This window comes from Podarcis erhardii, assembly GCF_964252035.2.
Source record: "Podarcis erhardii genome assembly, chromosome: 5".
NCBI classification, from domain to species: domain Eukaryota; kingdom Metazoa; phylum Chordata; class Lepidosauria; order Squamata; family Lacertidae; genus Podarcis; species Podarcis erhardii.
In genome coordinates, this window is record NC_138509.1 from 2,309,553 (window position 1) to 2,336,234 (window position 26,682).

The 26,682-nt window shown below is 42.8% G+C and overlaps 1 protein-coding gene and 1 long non-coding RNA gene across 3 annotated transcripts in view; one reads left to right on the forward strand and one right to left on the reverse strand.

Annotated features, from left to right (window-relative positions):
- Positions 1 to 13,252, reverse strand: part of ETV6 (ETS variant transcription factor 6) — a 161,316-nt gene extending 148,064 nt beyond the window's left edge. The window contains exon 1 of one of the 2 annotated variants that reach the window (XM_081861406.1): positions 12,685 to 13,252. In XM_081861406.1, coding sequence (XP_081717532.1) covers positions 12,685 to 12,717 — 33 coding nt within the window. In that variant the 5' untranslated portion in view covers positions 12,718 to 13,252. The remainder of the gene's footprint in view (positions 1 to 12,684) is intronic. The other variant, XM_081861405.1, reaches the window with a different exon arrangement.
- A 5,134-nt stretch (positions 13,253 to 18,386) lies between these two features.
- LOC309341730 lies at positions 18,387 to 22,112 on the forward strand. Its single transcript, XR_014156543.1, has 2 exons — positions 18,387 to 20,466; positions 21,643 to 22,112. It is a non-coding gene; the product is annotated as an uncharacterized lncRNA (long non-coding RNA).
- Positions 22,113 to 26,682: the final 4,570 nt, after the last annotated feature.

A 26,682-nucleotide genomic window follows, 5' to 3' on the forward strand; every position in this document is an offset into this window, starting at 1 on the left:
GAAGCAGAGGCTCCTCGCCGATACAGATTGCTTCTCCCTCTGCCAGCATGAGGGCAGAGCGGGGTGGTGGCTTCACTCAGCGGTATACCAACCACTGCAGCTCCTGAGTCCCGCTGCTACCAGCACCAGCTGGAAGGAGCCAAGAGCAACATTCTGCCGAGTGAAGCTGCCATTGCAGTCTGCCCCTCATACCAGTCCTGGGCGATGTATCAATACATTACCCAGGCCGATTTAGTGCAAAAGGCAGCCTGCGTGGATGCTGTTTTCTTGTTTTCTGTGGGAAGCTCTGTGGCTACATTTGGGGGTGGAAGGAAACCGATGTCCGGCAGAATCCTAATAAGGTAAAAAGTTCATTGTTCCTATTGGGTAATCAACAAGAATAAAAACCTCACTCCAAATAAGTACTGTATTTAACTAATTACAGTGGTACCTCAGGTTACATACGCTTCAGAATACACACGCTTAAGGTTACAGACTCTGCTAACCCAGAAATACCTCAGGTTAAGAACTTTGTTTCAGGATGAGAACAGAAATTTCGCAGCAATGGTGCGGCAGCAGCAGGAGGCCCCATTAGCTAAAGTGGTGCTTCAGGTTAAGAACAGTTTCAGGTTAAGAACGGACCTCCAGAATGAATTAAGTTCTTAACCTGAGATACCACTGTAATCTCTTTAAGCCAGGGATGAAACTTGGGCTCAGGAGGACTAACTAAACTAAACTAAACTAAACTAAACTAAACTAAACTAACTAAATAAATAAATAAAACCAACATTACAATATTACAGCTGTTTTCTACTCAGTCTTCACCAGTACTTTATCAAGCCCTGACCAAGTCTTCACCTATGTCTTGAAGGTGCAAGATCCCTCAGTTAGAAGAACCGTATGCTGCAAAGTTTTGCTAAGATGTACCATATCAGATTACAAGTAAGGAATACTCTCTCATATAAAAAGCCTTCTGCATATAGAATGCTTGCAAGTTAGGGACACAATTGCTTTTTTAATATTCAGTTGTAGTGGAGCAATGGAGAGAAGTCTGGGGACAGGCAATGTGTGGTAATATCACAATTTTTATGGTCTGTTTTTTAGTATATCTAAAATCCTTTGCTTATTAACGGCTACCCCACATTTTCTTCAAAAAATTGCTTTGCAAGGTAACTACCATAGAGTGATCAAAATTTTCAAAAGGAGGGGGGTCTGTCGCTTGGCTTTTGAAAAATAGGGGGTCCTCAGTAATTGCTAATTGTGAACCACTGAATTTGATGATCCTTGGGGTCCCTTCTAACTCTACACCTGGCTTGAGAGCAGTACATGTGAAAAGGATCTAGGAGTCTTGGTTGACCACAAACTTGACATGAGCCAACAGTATGACGCGGCAGCTAAAAAAGCCAATGCAATTCTGGGCTGCATCAATAGGAGTATAGCATCTAGATCAAGGGAAGTAATAGTGCCACTGTATTCTGCTCTGGTCAGACCTCACCTGGAGTACTGTGTCCAGTTCTGGGCACCACAGTTCAAGAAGGACACTGACAAACTGGAACGTGTCCAGAGGAGGGCAACCAAAATGGTCAAAGGACTGGAAACGATGCCTTATGAGGAACGGCTAAGGGAGCTGGGCATGTTTAGCCTGGAGAAGAGGAGGTTAAGGGGTGATATGATAGCCATGTTCAAATATATAAAAGGATGTCACATAGAGGAGGGAGAAAGGTTGTTTTCTGCTGCTCCAGAGAAGCGGACACGGAACAATGGTTCCAAACTACAAGAAAAAAGATTCCACCTAAACATTAGGAAGAACTTCCTGACAGTGAGAGCTGTTCGACAGTGGAATTGGCTGCCAAGGAGTGTGGTGGAGTCTCCTTCTTTGGAGGTCTTTAAGCAGAGGCTTGACAACCATATGTCAGGAGTGCTCTGATGGTGTTTCCTGCTTGGCAGGGGGTTGGACTCGATGGCCCTTGGGGTCTCTTCCAACTCTATGATTCTATGATTCTACAATCTATGATTCTATATAATAAATGCCATTTTTCATGCAGAATCAGCCCAAAGTAGGAAAGAGTATGAATTCCTGTCCTTGCTTCTATTGCTTGTTAGAAGAAGACACAGTGATGCCCAATCACATAAATATGCTAAAAACTTAATTTCTCCACTGTTTCTTATGAGTGTCTGTCACATTGGCAAAGACATGAAAATAAAAACAAAGATAACCAGGAAATCCTGTTTTAGGCAAAGGAATGACCACTCTGCCTGGTGCAGTTGTTCTATGGTTGCCACAAACTGACTATGCCTGGTTCTGCCACAATAGGAATGGGGAGGGGTAGAGCTAATAACAAAGCTCTCAAGCCAAAAGAAGCCTATACCTTTGCTCCTCACCCCTCATCCTAAGATTTTGCTCCTGCCGCTGGATACCTTGGGTGGAACATGTGTCAGATGACCTCCCTATACATTAATGAAACATGTCTGAGGTTACACAGATTAGCCACACGCTACAACGTGAATACACCAGTGACCATGTTTTCTAGGTTCTCATATACGTCAATGTACATGCATAAAGTTCTCTACGTGAGAAGGGCTCTAGGCATGCATATTTGGTACATGCCAAAGTACAAAGCTCCTTTCTGCACATAGGAAGCAGAGGGACACAAAATTCCTGCTGAACACATAGAGAACAGGGAGTAGTACGGTCATGAGACACGACAGCAGCCGGGCAGTGCAAGGCGAGGCAGCAGCCCAGCCCCCGTCATTCCTTGAATGCATAGGGCAGGTGTTGTTTGAACCATACTCCTGAGAAGGAGACTAAAAGCCTGCAACTTCAGATCAAACTCAGAAGCCCTGGCAGTAGCTAGAGACTGCATCAAAGCAGAGCATTTTTATTTAAACAGCTCTATTTCCAAGCAGATGTGAAGTAATTTCTAACCACAAAGAATACTGTATGGATATTCAAAGCACATCATGAAAAGGTCTTTGGTGATTTGGTACAATGGCCTGGGAGGCTCTGGAGTCCTCTAGAAAACAGTTTTCCTAACTAGTGTAACTTTCTGTGTTCATCATTACTGTTCTGACAAAGTAATGCTTTCAGTATTTGACCCTGGTTTTACTACCAGGGCAAACACCAATGCTATGCTCCCACAGGCAGGTGCGGTATACACAACACATTCCTATTTCAATAGTCTAGAGCAGGAAGAAGACTGTTCCGCTAGCTAACAATTCTACACAATTGTAATCAATGTGTGGTAAAAAACTTACTAACATTTGTACTAGAAAGGAAAAACAAAATGGTTCTCTAAAACCACGCAATGGAGCAAGAAATATACTATACTTAACATCACAGCTCTTTGAGGGTTTCATGTTCAATAATGCCCCAGGCACACCAGATAACAGGTGCCCAGTAGCCATAGAGCTCTTCCTGAAGACTTGTAAATAGCTACAATTGCCTGTGGCAAATAAGAATCTCCTCCAGGCAAAAAAGAAAAAGCTGTCATAAGCAGGAAGAGAGCTAGTGCTCTCCATCTTGTCCTAGGTTGCAGAAAAGACACAAGTGACAACACCTGCCCTTCACATATGAACATGGAGACACTTTCAAACTTTGCATACTGGAAAGCAGAGCTGAACCCCAAGGGTGCAAAAGTTGGGTGTCCCCAGTTCAGGGAAACTATGTGTAGCCAGAGTTAGCAGTGTTCAGAAATCTCAGGTGCCCTAACTGAAGACAGCTGCTATCCAAGACACCTCCACTATTCCTTAAGGATGGGAGGAAGGTTTAGAAAAAGCTGCTCATATGCTGGGAATACAAAGCCCCGAGAAATCTTAATCTCAATAGAATATTCCACATACCATTCAGAGAACATAGGCACATAGATAAACAGCGTTTGGGACATGGGAGTGTACCGCTTATAATTTGTAAAATTGCTCTGAGATAAAAAAAAGAGTTCTATAAAGAACTGAAGGTTTCCATTTATTTGGGACATCCCAGATCAGAAGCTTTTTTTTTATTAAGTTGCCTCCCAGAAAGCTCTCAAGTGGAACCTGTTGATTTAGTTTCTTAAATCAACTTCATCCAAGAAATACACTTTATCATTTATATACTACACATGTCAAACATCACACAACACATCAATTAGACATTAGTATTTTAAGTGGTGGAAGATCTTCACAAACATCATAATTAATAATTCTTACAACAACCCTGAATGGCAAGCCATTATCATTTATCTCCACTTTGAAAATGTAGACAAAAAAGAGCCATTCAATAAATTCATACCAATTTATTTATTAATTAAGAGATTTCTATGCAGACTTTCAGCAAAAAAAAAAGTTCTCATAAGCATCATCAAACTGGTTTAACTCATCAGCCTCCATAAGCCTGACAAAAAGGTGAGCTTTTACCCGGTTTCTAAAATAATATAAAGTTGGGGTGAGACTCACTTCAATGGGGAGGCCATTCCACAGATGTGAAGCTACCGCTTGCTGCAGTAACAGCACACCAGACTTACAAGAGGACCTTATGGAGGCCTGCTATACTATTTACAGCTGCAATCTTAGGGACAATTTACATATTACTGCGCGCACACGCACACACACACACACACACACACACACACACACACACGAACAGCAGGGAGAGATGAACCTGCAGCATAATGAGCTGCCCTTAAATCTTCAGATGAAAGACAGTATGCAAATTTTATCCACAAATATATGGTTCCTAAGAGCAAGTAGCCAAACACACAAAGGGTAGTAATGTTTGACAATCCCTTACCACGTGCACTGCCAATTTTGAGGCTGGTGGTGGCAAGGGGATGCTGAGTTCTGCAAGATTCACACATGTGAGTCCAAACTTCAGACCAAGTGGGGTGTTGGCTTCCACACAGGAGCAGCAGGATTTAGGTACCCTGAAGGTACAGCAACTGAAATAGATGCCCTGCAGGCAAACAGTTTCGAATTTGCCCTGGTCATATCCTGCTCCTACTGTAATAGCTTAGGAATATGAAGCAGTGATCACCCACAGAACTATGCCAGTGTCACTTCCAGACAATGATGTGGTTTTCTGGAAAAACTTGAAAGAATCCCCTAAACAGATTGAGATCATATTGATCATATATAACTTTTAATTTAGTAAACGGTAAGTGTGGCACGTTAATTTTTCATGTTTGTCTGAGCCAAACAATTTCATTAGGAAAAACGCAATAAAGCACCCTTAGCGTGCTTTAAAACTTATATACTTGAAAATTATATTTATTGGAAAACTTCCAGTAAATAGCATGTAAGCCATACTAAGGGTGCTTTATTGCTTATTTTTCCTGATCAAATGTTTTGGTTCAGAAATTTACAACACTTGTAAATATTTTAAGATAATTCAACAGCATGGACTTCCCTTATGTTATTTAGATTTAAAGCAGGTGAAATATGGAGTCATTAAAAACCATTTAACATATTAATTTTAGTATAACCAAAATGCTATGCACTAGGTATTTACTAGATACAGTCATCTGTGGTGGGGGGAGAGGGGGCTAATTACAACTTTGAAACTGCCCTGTATGACAGCAGTTTTTGAAATTAGCCAGGCACCGGGCGCATTTGGCACCTAGTTTTTGACCACTTGCGACCAAGTGGAGATGCCTGGGTGCCAGGATGGGGCCTCACATCTCCACCACCTGGAGGCGCATGCCTGGGGATCCCTGGATCTGGACTGTTTTCACACACTAATACCACATCCTGTAGAATTCTATCAGTTGTATGTTATCTGCACAACTGGAATGAATTTCTGGAAGCAAACTGCTTTCTGTGCAGCCTAAGCAGGAGCAATCTCCAAAAAAGAGGTGGTTGGAATGTATGTGGCAGTGTTAGAGACTCAGATATATCAGCTAGGCACCAAATGGCTCCTTAAACCAAGGTTACAGTCGCCAAAATGGAATGCCTAGTTGTCATTTTGGGGCCAGACAGCTCGAAAGTCATATTTTTCAATACAAGCTTTTGGTTCCACTCAGAAATTCATTCTGATTGTGCAGATAAAATATAACAGATAGAATTCTATAGGGTGCATTGCTAGTGTATGAGAGCAGTGGTGCCTGGTGCCTGGGCATCTCTGCTTGGTCGCAAGTGGCAAATAGCCAGGTGCAAAATGTGCCTGTTACCTGGCAAATTTTGAGCGCTGATATGTGGACTGTTCCTGGATAAAGTGACTTTTCTTCTTGAAGCTCTTAACCTGGCTCAAGGTTGTCATCTGAACTAGCCAGATGTTTAACTGAGAATCAATTACAGTCAGTCCATCATTCAAAAAATAAGAGAGCTGTCTTGCCCAGGCAACTAGAAATTCCATTTTGGTGACTGTAACCTTCATATAAGGAGCCATTCTACAATGTAGAACGCATCCCTGACTCTGCACCCCTCAGAATGGAGAGGCCCCCCTGTACACAAGCAGAGACATCATTCCAAAGCAAAGAAAATGACATCATAGAATTCCTTGGCACAGGTCAGAAGCCTCATCACTGCTCAGGATGGCGAAGAGGTGGATGGGATGTCAGGAGCAACTATTGACTGGGTTATCTTGCAGGGCTCCAGGGCACCCTGAAAGTTGTTGAGCTTTTTTTGTTTTTTAATGGAAATGCCAAAAAGACTCGATTTCTCATTTTACTTGCTGAAGATCCGGTTGCACCTCTGGTTAAGAACTTAATTCATTCTGGAGGTCCGTTCTTAACCTGAAACTGTTCTTAACCTAAAGCACCACTTTACCTAATGGGGCCTCCCGCTGCCGCCATGCAATTTCTGTTCTCATCCTGAAGCAAAGTTCTTAACCCAAGGTACTACTTCCAAGTTAGCGGAGTGTGTAACCTGAAGCGTCTGTAACCCGAGGTACCACTGTACATAAGCTCTAGAGCTCCTCTATTCAACCAAGTCTCCTGTACATGTAAAGTCACCTCTTTTGAAGAAGTGAAAAAATACAGGCAACTCCCCATTTAGACATGCCAAACCTGGAAATGAATTTTAAAAATGCAAAAATGGCCTTAGAAGAGCCCAGAAGGGTTGTCCCCTGTTACCATTATTGTTTCTTTTAGTATTAGAGACCCTGGCAAAGAACATAAGATCTGATGAAGAAATAAAAGGTGTAACAGTTGGGTGCAAAGTGTACAAACTGAGAGCATTTGCAGATGACCTTCTAGTAACAGTAGAAAATCCGTTGGTGAGTATACCAAGCGTATTAGATAAAATATCTGAGTTCGGACAGGTAGCAGGATTCAAGTTAAATTAAAAAAAAAAAAGAAAGCATTGGTGAAAAATACGACAGAACAAAAAAATGAGCTACAACCAGCAACACAACTGATAATTGAAAAAAGGTGCAGTACTTGGGGGTATGGTTAACAGCTAAGAATATAAATATTTTTAAGGATAACTATGTAACAACATAGAAAGAGATAAAGAAAAATATGGATGTCTGGGGAAGGATGAACTTATCACTTTGGGGAAGAATTTCAGTTATGAAAATGAATGTATTGACAAGAATGTTATTTTTATTTCAAAGAGCAGGACACTGGTAAAAATATGTTTCTAAATTTATCTGGCAGGGGAAGAAACCAAGGATTAAATATAAACTACTAATGGATACCAAAGAAAAAGGTGGCTTCTCTCTGCCAGATTTGAAATTATAGTATGAGGCGTCATGTCTCTGCTGGCTATGGGAATGGATAATCTTAAAAAATACAGATATTTTAGACCTTGGGGGTCATACTAATAGGTTTGGTTGCCATGCATATTTATGGTATGAGAAAACCTAAGTGCATAAAGGGTTTTTGAATCATTTGGTAAGAAAAGCAATTTATAGTATATGGGGAAAATATAAAAACCTGTTAGAGCAGAAGACACCAAGGTGGCTTTCCCCAGTGGAAGTGATATCCTTGAAAAAGACTAATGCAAAAAGTGAATGGGCAACCTATAAAGAGTTGCTCATGGAAGTAGAACAACAATTGAAATTGAAAAGTTTTGAGGACATAAGACAGTAACAGACTGGCTGCAATACCATCAATTAAATGAAGTGTTTAAAATAGATTTCAAAAATGGTTTTAGTAAAGAATTTTCAAGGTTTGAAAAAGATTTATGAAAAACAATGTGAAGTTACTTTCTAAAATGTATAAACTGTTGCTAGAATGGCATACCAAAGACGAAGAAGTTAAATCAGTAATGATACAATGGGAACAAGATATTTGGTACAATATCCAATTTTCATCTTGGGAAAAGTTATGGAGGGAGCATTTAAAATTTACAGCGTGCTGTGCGTTGAAGGAAAATTATATGAAAATGATGTATAGGTGGTACTTAACACCTGTAAAATTAGCAAAGATGTATAGAACTGATTCAAACGTCTGCTGGGAATGCAAGGAGAAAGAAGGCACATTCTACCACATGCGGTGGACATGCAAGATAACAACAGCATTGTGGGAAATGATCTACAATGAGCTGAAAAAAATGTTTAAAATAACGTTTGTGAAAAAACCAGAGGCTTTTTTACTTGGTATTTTAGGTGCAGAGATTCTGAAGGAGCAGAAATGACTATTTACGTACGTGACGACAGCAGCGCAGATACTACTGGCCCAGAGTTGAAAGGAAGATAAAAGTCCCGACCAGAGACGAATGGCTGATGAAAATGATGGACTAGGCCGAAACGGCAAAATGACTGAGAAAATCAGAAACTAGGAAGAACTTTAAGAAGGAATAGGAAAAAATTACAATGTACCTAAGAGAACACTGTAAACAACTAAAAACTTTGGCATGATTTGAATAATGCTTGTAATGTACAAAAAAAAACTATAGTATAAATGGATGATTAATTTTTTTTTAGAGAAAATAAGGGAAGCAGTTGGAAAGAAAAAGATTGATAATGGTAGCCATGGAAGGGTGGAGGGGAATGCTAAATGATTATGGTGATATTTAATGTTTGAACTTAAATTTGTTTTGTATAACACAATAAAAATATATTTTTAAAAATAAATAGAAGAGCCCAGAAAGGGCAAAAAGGCATAAAAACAGCGCCTAGCAATCCCACAAGCCCTTGCACTGACTGCTGAGGCTTGTGGGGAGTTGGAGTTTGAGCAAGGAGGTTTGGAGGGAGCAATTGTGGTGTGCTTTGGCAGAGTTTGGCATCTGGTAAGTGCTGCTGGTTTTTAAAAGGGGTTTCCAAGGGTTTCCCAATGGGTTTAGAGGGTGTTTCCCCTTCTAATTATTTTTCCAATGATGTTTCAAATACACGCAATTTCACTGATGTGTGTGGTGCTCAGAACATAACCCCCATGTACATGGGGAGTAGCCTATACTTCCTTTCTGGAATGGAAACTTGGAAAGCCAATGACCAGCAAACAAGAAGAAAATCCTGTTTTAAACAGTCAGATCCATAAAAAGGTAAAGGGACCCCTGACCGTTAGGTCTAGTCGCGAACAACTCTGGGGTTGCGGTGCTCATCTCGCTTTACTGGCCGAGGGAGCTGGAGTCTGTCCACAGACAGTTTTTCCGGGTCATGTGGCCAGCAGAAGCATTTGCCGTTTCTGGCAAAACTAGAGCAGTGCATGGAAACGCTGTGTACCTTCCCGCCGGAGCGGTACCTATTTATCTACTTGCACTTCGTGCTTTCGAACTGCTAGGTTGGCAGGAGCAGGAACAGAGCAACGGGAGCTCATCCGGTAGTGGGGATTCAAACCACCAACCTTCTGATCTGCAAGCCCTAGGCTCTCTGGTTTAACCCACAGGGCCACCCGCGTCCCAGTCAGATCCATAACCCTACCGAAATGCTTAGTTACAGTTGTACCAAAGAACACATTACTCAAAGAGCAATCCTACACATGTCTACTCAGAACTAAGTCCAACTGAGGTCAGAGGCACTCACAGGTTAGTAGATCTTAGTTTACCATAAACCTACTGTAAACAAACTATGTACTGTGTGCCCCAGAATGGTAAAGGAAAGATAAGGGGAAATATGTACTTAATACAGTTGGAGAACATAAAACAGTTTGAAAGTGAAACTTTCAGCTGCTATGTAATACTGTAAAGATTCAGTCAGCAGCCACCATAAGCAATATATACCTCACACACTGAACACCCTTTCAAGCTTCATTGGTGCTGATCACCCATCCCTCAAATGCCACATTACATAGAACCTTAAGTTTATTTGAGTGAACATGTTGAAATGGAAATACTGGGTGTGAAGCAACACAACTTGTCCTGAATAAAAATATAAATTAGGGGAATAAAAAAGGAACTTTGCTGCCCATATATGGACCCTTGCAATTATTAGGCATAACTGCAGGGTGAAGCAAGCAGGGTGGGGTTGGGGGGGAGGTGGAAGATTCTCAGGGGCCTGTAGGAGCTACTTAAAATGAGACATTTCACCACAAGCTTGTTCAACAGACCAAGAAATAACCATCTTCAGAGCGCTCACTGGGATGCAATCCTATACATACCTGCTAGGAGTAAGTCCTACTGAAATCATTAAGAGCTGCTTTTCAATAAATGTAGATAGGATCAGGCTACACAATTAAATTCCCCACGTAATGCTACTACACATGTTCAGAGATAAACAGTAATACTAAGCATTTTTATGGAGCATTTAGAATATTCAGTGCTTTACATTCCATTATTTCAGTACTCTTTTAAAGCCACCCCTCTAAAAGGTAAGAAAGTAGATGTAGCCCAATATTACAGATGAGACAACGGAGGCTGAAAACTATGGCTTGTCTGAGGCCATCTGGGGAAGGTCTGAATTGGCCACTGCAGAAAAACAGCTCTCAAAAGAGAGAAATTGTGCCATTCCTGAAATAAAACTGTGTACAAACTTGTGGTACATATTCAATCCGTATTCATGACCTTGGTGCAACCCTATCAATGTCCCCTGGGAAATGCATCTCACAACAGAGGAAGGACTACTGTATGTTGAAATTGCTGCTTTGCAATTTGAAGCATATTTCCTCAGAGGGAAACCATCCAAGTTATATGGGACCTATTCCCTAATCAGCCTAGCAACTTATATGCTCACTTAGAAGTAAGTCTCACTGGGCTAAAGAGTTCATTGGATCACAGCATCAGTAATTTTGAGAGAAATACATTGCTGGATTAAAAAAAAAAGTAGAGAGGTAAAAGTTTTTGAGATGTGACAATACCTTTTCTGGCTAAATGGAAATGCATATTCAAAAATTTTCAAAAGCAAATTTTGGAATTAGCTCACTGAAACCATGCTTCCTTTTTCATAATCTGAATGAATCCCTTGGCCACTAGACACAGTGCAACCTATTTAATTCTATCAAATGTTCCAGAGAACTTTGAAGGAAGTTTGAAGTTTGTTAGAAAGAAATGCAACTTTGCAGCAGAAATATCAAACAACAAAACAGCCCCCTCTATTTATTTATTTTATTTCCTATCTATACACTGTTTGATTGTAAAAAGCCTAAAAGCCATTTACAAAAAGATAAAAAATAAAACTGAGAAAAGTTCACAGCCCTATTTCAAAACACTAAAAAGTTAAAATACTAAAACAGATTTAAATTACCTGAACTTTCTAAGCTTCTGGGTGGGCTTGCCTAAACAAGAAAGCCTTTTAGCAGGTGCTGAAGAGAGTACAGTGAAGGTGCCTGCTTGATCTCACTAGGCAGGCTGTCCCAAAGTGCAGGCGCTGCCATACTAAACAATTGTATTCTTACAAATGTGCAGCAGTGCCAATTCTATCCATTCTAGGCAACCAATAAGTAAATTAATCAAGTAGCAAATGTATGTAGTAATAGCACCACAGTGCTCAACTGACATTTTAAAAATAAGCTGCTGACAAAGGTTGTTTCACATGCACACCCGCTCCTCTCCCTTCCCTCCTTTGTATAGCGATCTCAAAATAATTTTGACATTAGCTTTTTAGCTGTCAGAATGTCACTCAGACTTAATCACCTGATGCTGGACGTTAGAAAGGCAGCCTATAAAACGTGTTAAGCTCAATATTTATAAAACACAGAGCTCTTGAGAACCAGCTCCCCTTCCTTATGCACACATACATACCTCTACTCTGAAGCAAGTCTCACTGAGTTGAATGGGGCTTACTTCTGAGTAAATAGGAAAAGGATCACATTGCACAGCCACTCAGAAGTAAGGTTACAATTAACTCTGTATGTACTTGGGAGTAAGTGGGACTTACTTTCAAGTAAACATACACAGGCTGCTCAGGATTGGAACCTGCCATAAACGGCTTTATAGTTTGAAAGGGTGGAGAGCGGCATCTCTTTTTAACTGCAGCAGCTTTAGTGAAGAATTCCAGTTTGAAAGTGTGGAGGAACTTCTCCTCTGAACGCTACAGAAAGTTCAGGCTGACTTCAGAGATCCCTGTGCAAAGCAGCGTACCAGCTGCGTAACGAGAGTAAGCCCCACTCTGGCTTTACAGCCAAACTCCCCGGCAAATAAACAGAAAACAAGCTTGATTTCTTCCTCCGTTTCTCCCGACGGATCAGGGCCGACCTCCTTTTTAGACGAAGAAACCCAAGGTTACAGGGAAGGGAGTCTCGCCAAAGCCAGAGGAGGAAGAACATGAAGAGACCCGGGCGCTTCTTTCCGCTCTAGGCGACTCCTTCAAGCGACCAAGGATTCAATACACAATTGCATCTTTAGTTTCGGGGGTTGGAACATACATTATCAGCTCTAAGTACCTTTTAAAACAGGGTTTTTAAAAGGAGCTTTTACCTTGATACAACACTGGCCAGGACCCTCAGACATGTCTCAGAAGAGGAGGAAATAAAGAGACCAGGAAGTTCTCGTCTTTCTTTTTTTTCTCCCCTTTCCTCTTTCCTTTCCTCTTCCTCCAACCCCCGCAGAAATCCTTTCCCAGCCAACCGCAGGCGTTTTAAGAAGTTCCTCCGATCATCTTTCCCGAAAGACAAATCCACAAGGACTGCAGCCGATCTGCCCGGGGAGATGCGCCCTGCATGGCTCCCTTGGGCATTCGGGGCTCTCAGCAGATACGAAAAGAGGAGGACGGGAATCGGATTTTTCTGATTCTTTAAAAAAGAAGTGTTTGGTGCTCCCGCCGAGCTGCAGTCCGCCCCTTCCTTCCCCCTCTTGCCCTCTCGGCCCGGGAATGTGGGAATTCTCCCTTTCCGGGAAGAGAGAAAGCGAAAGGCAGAACTGCGAAAAGCGGCTCTTCTTCGCTCATTGATCTGGAGAGTTTCTGGGTTGCAAAGTGACGTGAGTTCCCAGCACTGAGCTCTGCCTCTTAAAGGAGCCGGACCCACCAGGAAACTGAGAAAGCGGCGGGGGGGGGCAGGGGGGCTGGCTCAGGTTACAGGGAAATAAATAAAAGGGATCTTGTGAGAGAGGAGGAGGAGGAGGATCGGCAGGCACCAAAGCGCGCTTCACGTTCGCGGAAAAAACAGCCGGAGGGAGCGGCGAGCTTGTTTCACATTTCCAGCTTGGCATGGAAATGGGAGCAAAATGACAAGGCGGCCACTTTCAGAGGAGGAAACGAGAAAACAGCGCGAGGAGATGCGCGGGGCTTGGTCTGGTCAGTTTGCGGCTGCAAAGCTAGGAGAGCAGGTTCCTGGGTGCTGCTGCCTCCTCAGGCACACTGAACGCGGAGCAAGCCTGTGGAACTCCCGGAGACTGACTTCGGAGCCAGGCGCGTGGGCTCGCGCAGACACCGCCAAGGGGGGCTGCCTCGCACAGCCGCGCTCCCAGCTCCCCGACTTGCAGACCGAGGAAGCCCCGCTGAGTTCGGCCTCTGGGCTCCGGGGGCGCGGGGCGGGAATGGGCCGAGTAGAAATTCCTGCCGAGTAAAAGGCGCCCGGGCTCGGCCTGGCCGGGGGGGGGGCGACTTCGCACGAACTTCCGCACAATCCGGGTTTCCTTTCCAAGGAAGGAGTCGCGGAGCAGCGCCCCCCCCCCCCCCGCCGAGAGCCAGCAGCGCCACGTGGTTGGCTTAAAAACCGCCGAGCTGCGGAAAGGAGAGGGAAGCAGCACAAGGGCCTTTTGTCTGGGCTTTGCTCTGGGCTGCCGCTTTAAGAGGATTCGACCAGGAAATGAGCGCTTTGGTTGCACAAACGGAGCGGGGGGGGGGGGGAGCTGCCTTCACCCGCCAAGGAGAGCAAGGCAAGAAGGGGTCAGAGGAGCCGAGGGAGGAGGGAAGGAGTCCTGGGGAGGAATCTCTAGTATCTTTATTGCTGCTTCAGTCTCTTTACAGTTGTGAAACGGTGTTTTCTTAGAATGTGTTTTTTTTCTTCTTAGAATGGAAGTTCCACCTGCTTCAATTTAAAGAAGAAAGGGAAAGGGAAGTTAAGACCAATACTACGTATGTATGGGAGTCCCATTCAGTTCAGTGGACTTACTCTGTTGCGCGGTGGCCAGGGCTCCCCTGATCCCCTTAACTTGCTTTGTTCTACAGCTCAGAAAGTGCAAACAATGATTTAAATTTGACACAAGGTAGCAAAACTTTTACATGCAGCTTTCCATTGCCTTTTTGGACATAGCTTACTACTATCTTTATACATGGGAAAACAAGTTCCTGTATCTAACTTGTTGGCTGCTGTTTGAAAGCTGCTTGTTGTTGTTTAGTCGTTTGGTCCTCTTTGTGACCCCCTGGACCAGAGCACACCAGGCACTCCTGTCTTCCACTGCCTCCCGCAGTTTGGTCAGACTCATGCTGGTAGCTTCAAGAATAATGTCCAACCATCTGGTCCTCTGTCGTCCCCTTCTCCTTGTGCCCTCCATCTTCCCCAACATCAGGATCTTTTCCAGGGAGTCTTCTCTTCTCATGAGGTGGCCAAAGTATTGGAGCCTCAGCTTCAGGATCTGTCCTTCCAGTGAGCACTCAGGGCTGATTTCCTTAAGAATGGAGAGGTTTGATCTTCTTGCAGTCCATGGGACTCTCAAGAGTCTCCTCCAGCACCATAATTCAAAAGCATCAATCCTTTGGCGATCAGCCTTCTTTATGGTCCAGCTCTCACTTCCATACATCACTACTGGGAAAACCATAGCTTTAATTATCTTTGCCGGCAAGGTGATGTCTCTGCTTTTTAAGATGCTGTCTAGGTTTGTCATTGCTTTTCTCCCAAGAAGCACGCGTCTTTTAATTATGTGACTGCTGTCACCATCTGCAGTGATCATGGAGCCCAACAAAGTAAAATCTCTCACTGCTTCCATTTCCTCCCCTTCTATTTGCCAGGAGGTGATGGGACCAGTGGCCATGATCTTCGTTTTTTTGATGTTGAGCTTCAGACCATATTTTGCGCTCTCCTCTTCCACCCTCATTAAAAGGTTCTTTAATTCCTCCTCACTTTCTGCCATCAAGGTTGTGTCTTCTGCATATCTGAGGTTGTTGATACTTCTTCTGGCAATCTTAAGCTAGTCCTAAATAAATGCAGGAAAATATTATTCTGTCTAGAAGTCGGGCATGTGTGGAGGGAAAGAAGACCCAAGAAAATATCTGTGAGCTTGAGATCAATACCAGGAAAGGTCCTAGAACAGATAATTTGACAGTCGGTCTGTGAGCACTTTGAAAAAGTATGCTATGACTACTAAGACCCCCTCCAAAAAACGTGCCCAGGACAACGGCCCCTCTATCCCCCCCCCCACTCTACGCCACTGGACCTGCCAAGCAGCATCAAATCCACTCAACAGTTCCCTTGTTCAGTCCACATTTTACCAGCTTCCTCGCAACAGTATCATGGGGGACTTTGTCAAAAGCCTTACTGAAATCAAGATACACTATGTCCACAACATTCTCCTGATCCACCCAGCTTGTTACTCCATCAAAAAAGAAAAAGAAACAGAAATGAGGCTTCCCATGATACTCTTGTGGAGAATCGGGTAAAATGTAGGCTGAATTAGTTGACTGTTAGGTGGATTTGTTGCTGGTTGACAAGTGGGGTGCTGCAGGGATCTGTCCTGCGCCCCTTGTTGTCCAAGGTCATTCTAAATGACTTGGATAAAGGTGTTGAGGAGATGCTCATCCAATTTGCAGATGACACCAAACCGGGAGGTGTAGCCAGCCCCACAGGAGACAGAATCGAGATTCAAGATTACGCATTCATTCAGCCTTTATTGGCATAATTTCAATATTACTTTAACAGATTGGAGAACTGGGTCCAGACTAACAGAATGAATTTCAGTAGGGACAAATGAAAGGTTCCACAGTTAGGCAAGAAGGACTAGATTCAAAAAGATAAGATGAAGGACACCTAGCTTACTACTTGTAAGGGGTCTTAGTAGGCCATATGCTTAACATGAGTCAGCAGTGTGATGCAGCAGCAAAAAAAGCTAACACTATTCTAGGCTGCATCAACAGGAGTCTAGTGTTCAGATCAAGGGAAGTAATAGTCCCACTCTATTTTGCCTTGGTCAAAATTCTGGGCACCACAATTTAAGAAGGATGTTGACAAGCTGGAACATGTGCAGAGGAGGGTGACCAGCATGAGACAGGGTCTGGAAACCAAGTGCTACGAGGAACGGTTGAGGGAGCTGGGTATGTTTAGCCTGGAAAATAGGAGATTTGACAGCCATCCTCAAATATCTAAAGGTCTTGTTACAAGGAGGATGGAGGAAGCTCTGAAGGACAGGGCCCGAAACAGTGAATTCAGGTTACAAGAAATGATATTCTGACTAAACATCAGAGGTGGGGGGGTGCGCCGCCTGCACCGAGAGTCCCAGTGGGGGGAGGTGTTCCAGGGGGTGTGCTGCCTGCACCAAGCACCATCCCGGGGGGTGGCACGGCGATGTCACCCCCCCCAGGGATGTCACCTGGGGCAGGCCGCACCCACTGCACCCACCTTGCTCTGCCTCTGATAGCAACTAGCCATGATGATGGTGTACTATCTCCAGTACTGAATACCAGTTGCTGGAAAAGGCAAGTTGGGAGAATGCTATTTTGCTCCTGTCCTGCTTGTGAGCTTCCCATAGGCGTCTGGTTGGCCACTGGGAGAAGCGGATGTTTAACGAGATGGATCTCTGGTCTGGTCTGTGTGGGGCCTGCTTTCGAGGAATAACTGGAGCCAGGTAAGTAGATTTGCCTACCCACTACCCTGCAAGGTGATCCAGGTCCAGGAGGATGCCATGGTCAAGGACAGTGAAATCCATCAAAAGAATCACACTCTGTCTGTCAACCTAGTAGCAATTTGTGCAGGGAGAAGTTTCTATCACATAATAGAAGCTTAGCTTATTTCAAAATCCAGTATTTACCAGTAATGACCCAGCCAAATTTGAGCACTTTTAAGTTCCACTTACTAAAATAGGAGAGAGAGATGTGCTTAACTTACTCACTGAAAGCAATGAGGCTTAAATAGTGAACTCCCTTTACTTGGGAGATATTTTAGGAGAGTGAACAATAAAATAAATAATAAAGGGAATATTATAATGCAAATCAGATAGAAAATAGATAGATATGCATACGCAAACAAATGTTGGAATTATATACTTATAAATGGGTAAAACAAACTGCAAACTAAATAAATTTTGTGAAACTCTTCAACTTTTATAGGAATGAATCGTAAACTATAGGCACAACAGAAAGACTGTTTTACCAATCTGTTGTGCAAGTTTACTAAAAAAATGTTTGCTAATTTAAAATGCAAAAGTGGGCAGAATTTCTCCAGCTACTGCTAGATTGTCTGACCAATAAAGGAGATAAACAATATGTTCTCTGTTACAAGTGAACCTGCAGTTAGAGAATTGGATGTTCTACAACTCTGTTTCTACAAGTACAGCCTTCCTTCGTTCTGTACTCTTGCCCAGCACCCTTTTGCAACTGCTGTGTGCACTGCCTGGAAATAAGAGGCTTGGTCTGGAAACTGAACTTCCACAAGCATTCGTGGCTGCACTATAATCATTTTTAGCTGCTGGCAATCTAACTTTCATGAGCATTACTATGGTTGTTGATATACTTATCCTCAATTAGTTAATATGTTTTCTAATAATATGCTAGCTAAAAGTTCTTACCAACTATACAGGCTTTGATGGCTGGTGTACATTTGGTCCTGTGCATGGGGGCGGAGAGGAAAGGATTTTCTGGTCCAGTACTTTGTATGTGGAAGGGGTTCTCTGACCCACTCACAGAAGAGGATACACATTTACATAAAATTTGCATGTGCACATTTATGCCCTCTTTGCAGGTGGAGTGGAGGTCCCAAAAATAAATCATTAGCTACACACATAAAAAATGTGAACAAGTGAAGCTTTCCCAGTAATTGCATTTCCATACTAGAAGTAGCTTAATTTCTGCATGCCACATAGCTGATCCCTACCTTCCCCCAATGCCAGTCTTAAACCAAAGTCTAGTCTATAATCCAGTGCCCACCTTCCTGGGATTCCCATTAGAGACAGATAAACATGCACACCATTGCCCCGGAAGGTGATTGTACAGTGGATTCCTGCACAGCTGAAGACATGCTAAGCCTCTCTGCAAAGTTCTCAGTTTCCTTTAACATCCACTCAAACTTATTGGTATTTGCAGATATATATATTATATTTGCAGATAATAACTTATATTATATTATTGGTATTTGCAGATAATAACTTATAGGGAGTACCAGGTCTCAGATGAACCCACACAGAAAATATGCATCCTGGTTGTTAGGGGGAAAAAGAAGGACAAACTACAGAAATTAAAAAACTAGAAAATGAGCAGAAGTGCACTAAAGGAGAGGGGTGAACATTAGCTCTTTGGGACCCCAGAAATTCCTGTCACTTAGTGTCCAGACAACTCACTCATCAATTACATCTCTGACTTTACTCATTGGAAAAAAGGACTGAAGGGCTGGCTCATCTCACTGAAATCCTAGAAGGGTACATGCACATTTTGCTTCATGGCTTCCTTTCTAGGAGGGCTAGACACTTGCCTTAAAAAAGGAAGATGAAAGCTGTGTCTGAGGCCCCTGCTGGCCAGTGGCCCATCAGCCACTTGCCAACAGCATGGCCAGCAGTACCTACTTGACAGTGGTCCTTCTTGTACATTCCATTCCCAAACATCAGGCAATATCAGTGTGCTATTTTGAGGAAACTGATGCTGCTTTGAAGACAAGGGCTGGACAGAGAGGGATGCCACAAGTTATGCCAGGGAATTTGAGGCGAGGGACCAAGCCAGGAGTCAGAGCTGAAGAACACACTGAAACATCAGAGCAAGGAAAACTGGAGTTGCTCAGGCCAAGTGCCAGCTCAAACAGGAAGCCCTTTATATCCTTTTCTATCCAGGAGGGCTCAATGGCCAACCCAAAGCCTGAGAAAATTTCGCACACCCTTCCCCTGCCGAAGATGCTTCCACTTGCAGTTCTGGTGGTTCACCACATGGGGCAGCTGTGCACAAAGATTAGGGTTCCTGGTTCTAACCCCAGCAGCTCCTGACATTGGTTGCCTACCTGCTGTCTCTCATGCACAACTAGTATTATTTGTTGTTTGTTTCACAAAATTTATACACCACTTGATTGCAGAAAAACCTCAAAGCAGTTTACAAAAAAATAAAACAATAAAATCATCACTAAAAAAATTACAATCATAATTTAAAACATATAAAAGGTTAAAACCACAACAGAATAGACTAAAACAAATTAAAACTCATACAAACTTTCTAAACATCTGAGTAGGCTTGTTTAAATAAGAATGTTTTTCGCAGGCACCAGAAAGAATACAGTGAAGACACCTGCCTGATCTCAAGTGGCAGGGAGTTCCAAAGTACTCGTGCCGCCACACTAATCGACCAAGTTCTTACAAATGCAGTGCAGGTATTATGCGGCACCTGAAAAAGTTCCAGTTCCATCAATCAAAGCCGTTGAATAGGTGCATATTGGGTAAGGCAGTCTTGAAGATCAACTGGACCTGAGTTGTTAAGGGCTTACATTATGGACTAGTGCATTTCTCCAGAAACAGATACTACAGGAACAGAATTAAACACCTGACAAGAAAACTTGCTATGACTGCCTTGAAAGCTCTCGCTATTAGGGAAGGATTCATTCCACCCTGAATTTCATTTAAAATAACATTCAACACCACATTTTGTGGTAGCCAATTTCTGACCAGTGCTTTTTTCCCTTTAAGTGTGCACTTGAACACAAAAGGCAGCTAAAAAGCTGATAATGTACAGCTCCGTGCCCGGAGGAGCTGCTCCTTTGCTGTGGCGCTTGTGCCTGGTGAAGTTCTGCCCACCCCACCCCCCAGGTCAGGCCTGAAGGAGAGCAAGCAAGTGGGTGGCTGCGTTGCCACCGCCCCTCCTCAGCCATGGCACACCCCACAGCCGGTGGCAGCAGAGAGCAGCTTCCTGCCCCTCTCCTACCCTGAACTGTTGTGCACCCCACCCCTCCGCGCCCCACCCCCCTTGGGCACAAAAGCGCCACGGTAAGTTTAGGACTTATAATCTTTAAATGGAGAACTACTTAGCCCTACATTAGTTTCAAGGTGAATTGGAGAATTTTGAAATACCTTGCAGGGTTTGGGAGAAGATAAAAATGGAGCAGAAGGCAAACCATGTTGGAGCTTCTTGGAGGAAAGGTGAGATATAAATGTAGTACATAATAAACTCTGTTTTCCCCTTATTTTTGGTCATAGTTTTCATCAGGACCAAAGCATTGGGCAGGGGTAAAGTAAAAGGCAAAGGACCCCTGGACGGTTAAGTTCAGTCAAAGGTGACTATGGGGTTGCAGTGCTCATATCACTTCAGGCTGAGGGAACCAGTGTTTGTCTGCAGACAACTTTCCGAGTCAAGTGGCCAGCATGACTAAACTGCTTCTGGTGCAACGGGACACCATGACGTAAACCATAGCACACAGCAATGCTGTTTAGCTTCCAATCAGCAAGCACAAGAGGTTCAGTGGTTTAGACCACAGTGCTCAACGTTGAGCCTATTAAGTGGTGATAGCGATGGCGAAGAGCACTTTATTCACCGCCTCTATGGCATCTGCAGAAAACAGCAGCTCTAACCTGTGTCCAGTCAGATTCAGAGTGAGTTTCCCGCCACCAGCGCTCCAGCCATCTCAGCAATTGTTTCATTGCCCTTAGCTCTGGGGAAAACCACGGAGCTGTCCGGGCTCCATGCAATCGGAGAGGGCACTTCAGAGCCAAACAGTCAATAGCCCTGGTTAACTCCGCATTCCAGTGGGCCACCAGGGAGTCAGCTGAAAGGCCATCAACATAGGATATAACATCCCCTATCCCTCTCTGAAAATCATTTGGATCCATTAAGTGGCAGGGGCAGACCACCCAGATCAGTCTCACCTTCCTGTAGAGAGGAAGAGTTGTAGAGAAGTCCAGTTGCACCACGAAGTGATCTGACCATGGCACTTATTTTGTTTCACTTTTACTTAGTGTCAGATCACCCACATCCATAGAGGTAAACACCAGGTCCAAGGCATGTCCGCGACTATGAGTTGGGCCAGACTTATTCAGGGACAGCCCCATGGAGGCCATGCTTTCCACGAAGTCCTGAGCAGCCCCTTGTAAGGTCGTGTTAGCATGGATGTTAAAATCCCCTAGGACAACCAAACTAGGTGTCTCCAGGAGAACATCCGCCACGACCTGAAGCAGCTCAGGCAGGAAGTCCTTGGTGCAGCAGGGAGGTTGGTACACCAAAAGGAATCCCTGTACTGCCCCTATTGCCCAACTTCCAGAACATGCACTCAGAGAACTGGGTCTTCCCAATACCAGAATATTTTCTTTTGGGAATTATAGGGACAGAACTACCTAAACTGTACAGAAACTGATTCATGTATGCCACTACAGCGGCAAGAATGTTGCAAAGAATGTTACAGAAGTCCCAGCAAAGGAAGAATGGATACAAACCTTAAGGAAAATGCAGAAATGGCGAAACTTACCAGAAGAATAAGAAATCAATATAACATTCTTTTATAAAAGAATGGAAGTGGTTTACTGAATATTTACAGATAAATTGTAAACAGATAAAAACATTGGCGGGATTATTGTAATAACCTGCAGTTTCATAAGAGTATATATTTAAAGAAGATGAATAAATGAGCAAATTAAGTTAATTTGGGTGAGATATGCAGAAGATATTAAAAATAAATTTAAGGAACCACAGAAAGAGGGGGAAGGAAGTCAAGTTTTGAAATGTCAGAATGACTGTAAAAATATTGAAATGTATAAACTTGAAAAATATAAATAATAAAATAATTAAAAAGCTATGCAAGCTAGTGACCACCATATAATTTGACATTAAATTCCATAGGGACATTATGCCTTGTGCGAGAGAATTTTTTTCCTTTATCTGTGCTGAACCTACTTCCAGTTGGTTTTGCTGGATGACACCCGCTCACCCCATCCCAGCAAGCTCCAGTTTTATCAGAGAGAGAACAAATTCCCCACCCCTCATACTTTCCAGACCATTCATAATTTTACACACCTTTCTCCCTTGTGATGTCAGATCATCCTGTTTCATGGCAGGTCTTGAAAACAAGCAGTAGCTCGCAACTCTTGATTAATCTCACCTAATATTCTTTAACTACTGTTCAATTCAAATTTCATTGAATATTGTTCTTCACTCTCATGACCTCAAAATAGAGTTCATGATGCCTCATTATCTCAGGCAAATATGCCAGTGAGAAAATGGGAGGGAAGTCTTGTTTGCAATTAATCTTGGATAAGGCCAGAAAAAGAGATCTTATCAGCCGCCCCACTTTCCAGCACTGGCAATTATGAAAAAGACTGAATTGCTCCAGGGGCAATTTGAGCAGAAGACGCAAAGGGAAGACCAACTCAGCAAAACAGATCAGTTAACAAAATGGGACTGGTTTGGCTGGGATAAGCTATATGTTTATCTTTCTTTAAAAAGTGAAGTGTCTTATCTGCTCTACAAGCATATAATCAGGAATGAGGAAATGCCACAAGTTATTGATAAGTCTGGCCTTTCTTTGGACACTCCGAGTTCATTAGACATTGAGATGGCATCTCGCCACATGAAAAGATTTCTGTGCTGTCTAAAGTTTGTACATAGAAATATTGTAAAATTAATGAGTGTTTGAAAATTGGTGGAATGAAAATTTATGGCTTTAGCAGAAATGCTATAAGGAGTTAAGTATAAATAAGTATTTTAGTATTAATGGAAAATAAGGTTAAAAATACGTTAAGACATTCATAATGATAAAAATAGAGAAAGATGGAAAGGATTTGCTGAAACAAGTAACAGAAGTGGAATACAAAAAGGGAGGTGAGAGGAAGTCGATGAAATAAGGGAATGAAAGATAGACTAATGAAATGGTATGCTATATGTTTTTTAAATTGTTGTTGTTTTGTTTTGTTTAATTTAGTGTTAAGGTTGTGTTTTGTATTGTATATTGTATTGTTTCTTCTTTGTTTTTTTTTCTTGTCTGCCGTAAGTTTGAAAAGTAATAAAGATTATTTAAAAAAAAGAAAAGATTTCTGTGCTGATTGCATTTCTACCTGCCTGCCTGTCTTGCTATGGCAAACTCCCCATTCAGACTCCTCGCAAATATCAAATGAAGACAAGCCTTTACAGCTCTGCGGCTACAGCCTATGCGCTCGGCCATAGTTGAAGGATGCCTTCGCCAGATCCCTGGAGAAAAGAGAGTTTGCCCATGTGGTGATGATGTGCCTGAAGATTTATTTACCTCACTACTTACTAGTCTGCCCAAACTGCAAGGACTTAAGAGCAGTCTTGTTCAAAGACTTATTATTATTTATTAAATTTGTATACGTAGATCTCAGAACACAAAATTACAATATACAAAATACATAATGAAAACACAAAGACAACCCAAAAATCCCCCGTTCCACAACATATCTTGAAAGGGTGTCAGATGTCAATCAGCCAAATACCTAATTAAAGAGAAATGTTTTCACCTGGCACCTAAAGGTGTATAATGGAGGCGCCAGGCGAACCTCCTTGGGGAGAGCATCCCACAAACAGGGAGTCACTGCAGAAATGGCCTGTTCTCATGTTGCCACCCTCTAGACCTCTTTGTGGAGGGGGTACATGAAGAAGAGCCTCAGGAGATGATCTCAGGGTCCGTTGGGGAGATTGTCTGGGTATTGATTAAGTTTTTATTAAGGGACAGGTCCCCCTTTATTCTTAAAAAAAGTGGCCTGTTTTGCCTTCAGAGCAAAAATTTCAAGGAGAATTCCCTGGATGCCAAGAACAAGGTTTGGGGCAAGTAGAGAACCCCAACAGAGATATAAAACAACAATATATGCAGCTAAGTAAAGAGTGGAAATATAAGCTGTTAGAACTTTGGAAGGAACTTAGAATGGCATATTTTAAAGTATCCCTCTTCCCCAGCATAGAAAGACCACCTTTGACAAGTTAAAAATGGTTTACCTACAAACTTTCCAAAGGTCAGGTTCATGTGCCTTTCCATACAGCATTCAGAAAAAGTTGCACAGGCAATAAAGTGTTATTTAGTTTAGTTACAAAGTGGTGAAAGTTCCAAATTATTGGTACAGGAACTCAAGAATGGCTTGTTAGAGTCATGTGATCTGAGCATGGAGCAACCAGCTCAGATCTCCTCAGACACTGAGCTTCTCTGGTAGACTGGAGTAAGAGGCTTGAATACCTTCCTCCCAAGGTGAGAGGGAGTGACCTAGGTAAGCCTCACAGGACAGTTTACTCTATGGCATTAACCCCTTCACACATTAATTAGACTTAAACATGTTGGTTACATGAGGCTGCTTATCCCCCAAAAACCCACATTTGCTTCATCATCTATACTATAAACCTTCATATACTGCCGTTGTCTCTTAAGAATCCCTTCTCAAGACAGAAATGTATCTAACTCCTTCAACCTTTCCTCCTAAGACTTTGTCTTGCCCCTCCCCATCATTGCTGCCCCCATCCATGCAGTTTCTCCATCCATCCAAGCAAGAGGCATTATCACAACCCAGGATCCAGGCTGGCCATGTAGAAGCACTCAATGAATGGGCAGAGCAGGATCAGCGAGGAGCATGACCCTGCAAGGAGAGCCCCAAGAGCCGTACAGAGAGGATTTAGAGTGGGAGAGGGACGTGCCCACAGCTCCAGCCTCATAAATGCTTGTGCAAGAAGAACTAATGGTGCCAGCAACTGCTCTCTCCCCTGCTGTCAATGGCTGCTTAAGCAAGGGAATACTCAACTCTTATTGAAGGCAGAGCTCACTATGGGGGGGGGGGGGCTGCAGCTCCTCTTTCAAGCACAGTCTGAGGGCGGCCACTGCTGAAGCAACACCTGAGTTCTACTCTCATGTCGTCCTGCCCAAAGCTGTGCAAGGTACTCTGGCCTTGTCTTCTGCTGAGGGTTGCACCCAGAAAACAGAACAGTGCACACTCACAATATTCCTAGCAGAAAGGAAAAAATCAAATAAAATCACTGTTGTTGTTTTTTGCATAAAGTAAGGTCAAGAGGTCAAGCACCGCAAAAGACAACAGCAGGTGTGTCACTCTACATCTAGAGCAGTGTGGGAGTGATCCACTCCCCACAAGCAGCCGCTGGTGATGAATAGGCACAGCAAGATCAATAGCATAAAAACACACCTCAAGAGAGACAATTACTTACCTTAATGAGCTGGCCGCTCCCAGAATGTGTTGAGACCAATCTCCAGAGTGTCAAATAATTCCAATTCAGCAGCTTGCATGTTGCAGTCTCTTTGCGAAATGCTAATTTTCCAAGTGTGGCACTTGAAGGCTTGCTCTAGAAGTCCTTGGGGAAACACTGTTTTCTTAGTGTCGCCCTCTTTTAATGTCTGTGTTGTGTCCATTTATTCTCTCAGACAGAGACTGACCTGTTTTGACCCGCACAAGAGAAGGGCATTGATGGCAAATGTTGGCATATACGATGTTTGAAAATGTGCAGGTAAACGTGCGCCGCTTGGTATGGCCAATATTGTTTGGTCCCATTAGTGTTGCCTAAAGCGATGGGGGACAGAACTGCCCTTGGGTTTTGCAGCAGCTTTGAACTCCACAAGAGAAAGTTGGAGATGGCAAAACTACACATGATGTTAATCCCACTGCCTGTTCTCCAGTACAGGATTTTGCTTTCACAAATAATCCAGATCTCTGTGTGTGAGGCAAAGGGACCTTAACCCTTTGTCCCCTGTTGCAGTCCAAATTGCATCATAGACACTTGCCATTTGCATGGAGGGAGAAAATTCACATTAGTTTCAATGTGAATTGGAGAATTTTGAAAGCTACTTAGGGCAGCTACTTAATATCTTCCTAGAGTACAATTGCATTTTCCAAATAGTTGGGAAACTTTGGAAATCTACACTACCAAATATATCATACTAAATAATAGGTGTGTTATCAAGAATGTGTTTGGTGATGATATCATTGGACATTTCATACTTTACAAAAATTCCAAATTCCAAATGGAATACCGAAGAGTGTGTAAAGATTGACAACCATTAATTTGAAATAATAATAATAATAATAATCAGCAGCAGTACAATGATGTACAGTGATGTCTACTAAGCTCTTTTTGAATATTTTATTTATAATTTTCCAACAATACAGTAATTCACATGTTAATAAAAAACATAATGTTAACCATTGACTTCCCTTCCACCCTTCCATGGTTTCTTCTAAATACCAATTGCTGCTGCATATTATAATCAAGCCATACCTTATTTTTCTCCTTTTATTCTCAAAATCCCTTTTACTGCTGAATTTACTCTAAACCTACTAACAATCTAACCTGTTTACAATACTTCTTCATACAGTCTACAAACATTTTCCAATCCTCCATAAAAGCTGTTTTGTCTTGGTCTC